Source organism: Cryptomeria japonica, chromosome 6, assembly GCF_030272615.1.
Source record: "Cryptomeria japonica chromosome 6, Sugi_1.0, whole genome shotgun sequence".
In the NCBI taxonomy this organism is placed as follows: domain Eukaryota; kingdom Viridiplantae; phylum Streptophyta; class Pinopsida; order Cupressales; family Cupressaceae; genus Cryptomeria; species Cryptomeria japonica.
Window position 1 is genome coordinate 275,348,948 of NC_081410.1, and position 3,526 is coordinate 275,352,473.

A 3,526-nucleotide genomic window follows, 5' to 3' on the forward strand; every position below is an offset into this window, starting at 1 on the left:
GGACCAGCAAACCCCATTTTCCTCAGGCGATCTCCAGAAAGAATCCGCCTATTACTAGCAAGCCAGGAAAAAGCCCCCACTTTCGGTAGACAAACATTATTCCAGCACACCTTAGCTTCCCATTCCTTCATCCTGTCTTCACTCTCCAAAAGAGAGACCCCCACTTTCACAGAGTAGCTGCCACTCTTGGTGCCACACCAGACTAATTCATCCTCCTCCCTTGAAAATGAAACTTCTCAGTTTTCCAGGATCTTTCTCAGATATCTTTCCTCCTCTGCCCCCAAATTTAGCTCCCGAGGATCTTTCCAATTCCAACGTTATCCCAAAAAAGGTAGATATTGCGACAAAAAATTGCTTACCTTTGAGCCCCAAACCTGACCAATCTTTACAATGATTTGTTGGGGTCCTGAGACTCCAATGATGGATGCCCATCCCAGGAATCCTGCCAAAAGCTCGCCTTTCACCCATCACCAATATGCCAAGATAGATGATTTCTGATCAGGCTCCTACAACTCACCAAAAAGTTCCACAAAGAAGATCCTCTCGAGGGATTTTCAATCGTTAGAATCCTTTCCTTTTCCCTACTATCCAAATATTTAGCTTGTAAAATTCTGACCCACCTCTGCTCTGGTTTACTATACATTTGCCACACCAACTTAGCCCCCATGGCCTCATTAATAAGTCTCCAATCACGGAGCCCTGCCCCTCCACCTCCTTTGGGTTTTCAAACTCTGTCCCAAGCCATAAGCAGAATTTTGTCCTGTTCTTGATTTCCATTCCACAAAAAACTTTCTCATCTTCTGTTGCATATTCTTAATGATCGAACCTGGAAGTTTAAAATAGTTCATAGGGAAGATAGTCATAGCTGAGATAACTAACTTCAGTATCAGAAGAGGACCAGCCAAGGAAAACCACTTTCTCTTACATCCCTCCATCTTTGCTTTGCAACCATCTAGCAACCCTTTCCAAAGGTCCGTCTTAACAGCTCCAGAAAAGAGCGGCATTCCAAGGAACTTACCAGGCAGTTGTCCAATCTTTATCCCAAACAGTCTAGCAATATCTCTCTGGGACCAACATTCCATTTTGAAGAAAAAAATCTCCAATTTGAGCCAATTTATTTCCTGACTAGTGGCCCAACTAAATCTGTTCAGCACTTTCTTCATAACTAAAGCCTCGTGCATAAAGGCTACACCAAAAAGATAGGTGTTATCAACAAAGTGAGAATGGGTTGTAGAGTCCACCCCTCGAGCAATCTCAATGCCCTTCCACATCCCTTAAGCTCTTTTATGGGCAAATGACCTTCCAAGAACTTCAGCCAACAAAATAAAGAGAAAGGGGGAAATTGGGTCCCCTTGCCTAATGCCCCGTGATGTTGAAAAGAAACCTTGAGGGCTTTCATTAACTAAGACCGAAGCTGAGAACTGCATAATCATACTAGAAATCCACTTAATCCAAGACTTACCAAACCCAAACCTTTCAAGCACAGCCACCAGGAACGAGCTATCCACTCTATCATAGGCCTTTCAAATGTCAAGCTTCAGAATCATTCTTCTCTATTTGCCCTTCATTGCCATGTGGATTGCCTCATGGGCCACAATCACCCCATCCACAATGTTCCTTCCAGGAGTAAAACTACTCTGTTCACAAGAGATCAACTTACCTAAAATTAACTTGAGCCTATTAGCAGCAACTTTTGTGATGATTTTGTAGATGGTGTTGCACAAAGAAATAGGATGGAACTCCTCCATCCCTTCCGCCTTGGCCTTCTTTGGGATAAGCGCCACCAGAGTGCAATTGAATTCCTTCAAAACAAAGCCTCTAGACCTTGACTCTTCAACCACTGCTAACAATTCCTCTCCAAGCAGATCCCAAAAGAATTGAAAAAAGAATGCCTGGAACCCATCTAGTCCTGGTGCTTTCTCCCCACCTAACCCAAAAAAAATAGATTTGACTTCCTTCAGCGACACTGGTTCCTCTAGCATGCTATTTTCCTCCCTCGAAACTAAGGGAGGGATTAACTCCAGAAGCTAGGCCTGCAAGCCTGACTGAACAACCCCACTTTTTCTCCACAGATTTTTGAAGAAGTCAGTAGCCTCTTTGTTTATGCAGTCTGAGTCTTCAGTGATCGTACCATTCACAAGTTGTAGGGAGAGAATTCTATTAAGACTTTGCCTTGCTTTCACCGAACTGTTGTAGAATTTTGTGTTTCTATCTCTAGCTTTAAGCCAGTTTTCTTGAGACTTCTATTTCCAGTAAATCTCCTCCCTCTGCAAAACTTCTCCATATTTGCTAAGTAGATCTTTCTCCGTGAGGAAGTCCACTTCATCCATCCCTTCTGCCAAGACCTTCGCGTTCAAAGCCCCCAAATCTCCTTCTAGCCTTCTCTTTTCATCAAAGATATTGTCAAACACCTCCCTATCCCATGTTTTTAATTTCTGTTTCACAAAGATAAGCTTCTTGAAAAACTGAAAGGCCAAGAAACCTTCCACCACCGGGGCCTCCTTCCCCCACCCAGCTACACAATCTCTAAAACCCAATTCTCTTAACCACATCTTTTCCACCTTGAAGGGACACCAAATTGGTACTTCATCTTTCTGCACAACCAAAGAGACCGGGAAATGATCTGATCCTGAAATAGCTAATACCTCAGCCTTGAAAACCAAAGGGGCTAAATTCCAATCCCCTGCAAGGAAGAATCTATCTAGTTTCTCAGCAATATTGGAAAAGCCCCTTTGTCTATTAGTCCATGTAAAATTCCCACCTTTAGCTATAACTTCAAGTAGAGCATTAGCATTAACAAAAGACTAAAAGTGTGATTGCGACCTGCACATCCTCCTCACCCCCCCATGTTTATCCAAGAAAGAGAGGGTGGCATTGAAGTCCCTAGCCACAATAGCTAAAGATGGCCTCACTTCCTCTAAATGCTTAGAAATATCCTCCCATAATTTGCACTTTTCCACAGCCAAAGTCGGCCCATAGACATTAATAAGAAAACATGAAAAATTCATGGTCTTCGAATTCACCTTTACCATCTGCCAATATTTAGAACATGAAACAACATCCACTTGAACAGCAAATGGATTCCACAAAATGCCAAGCCCACTTGAGGCCCCTTCTGAATCCACAAAAGATCCAGACCACCTCTTCCTTACACCAAAACTATAAGAAGCAGCATCATGACCCAACTTTGTTTCCTGAATGCAAATAACTTTCAGCTTAGTCTGATCAAAACCTCTTTTGATCAAACGTCTCTTGTCAGGGGCATTGTAGTCCTTGACATTCTAGGTTAGGAACTTCATTGTTGTCTAGGAGAGAATAAGTCTCTCCCGGATCTAAGTAGCCTTGTTTGGCCCTTCATGTTGCCTGCTTCCTTGAGTAACTTCTACCTATTCTTCCTTCCTCTCAAATTCCCTTTGGCCTTAGTGGGATTCGATTTGGTCTGTTTAATGGTCCTAACCTCTGTCTCTCCTAACTCTGCAGACAATCCCAAAGAATCATCACTAAATTTGTCTTCCTCCTCAGACTC

General features: G+C 42.9%; 1 protein-coding gene across 1 annotated transcript; it reads right to left on the reverse strand.

Annotated features, from left to right (window-relative positions):
- Positions 1-689: 689 nt before the first annotated feature.
- On the reverse strand, positions 690-1,271 carry LOC131062574 (uncharacterized). The gene has a single exon (XM_057996269.2). The coding sequence runs from the start codon at positions 1,269-1,271 to the stop codon at positions 690-692; it is 582 nt and encodes a 193-aa protein (XP_057852252.1).
- Positions 1,272-3,526: the final 2,255 nt, after the last annotated feature.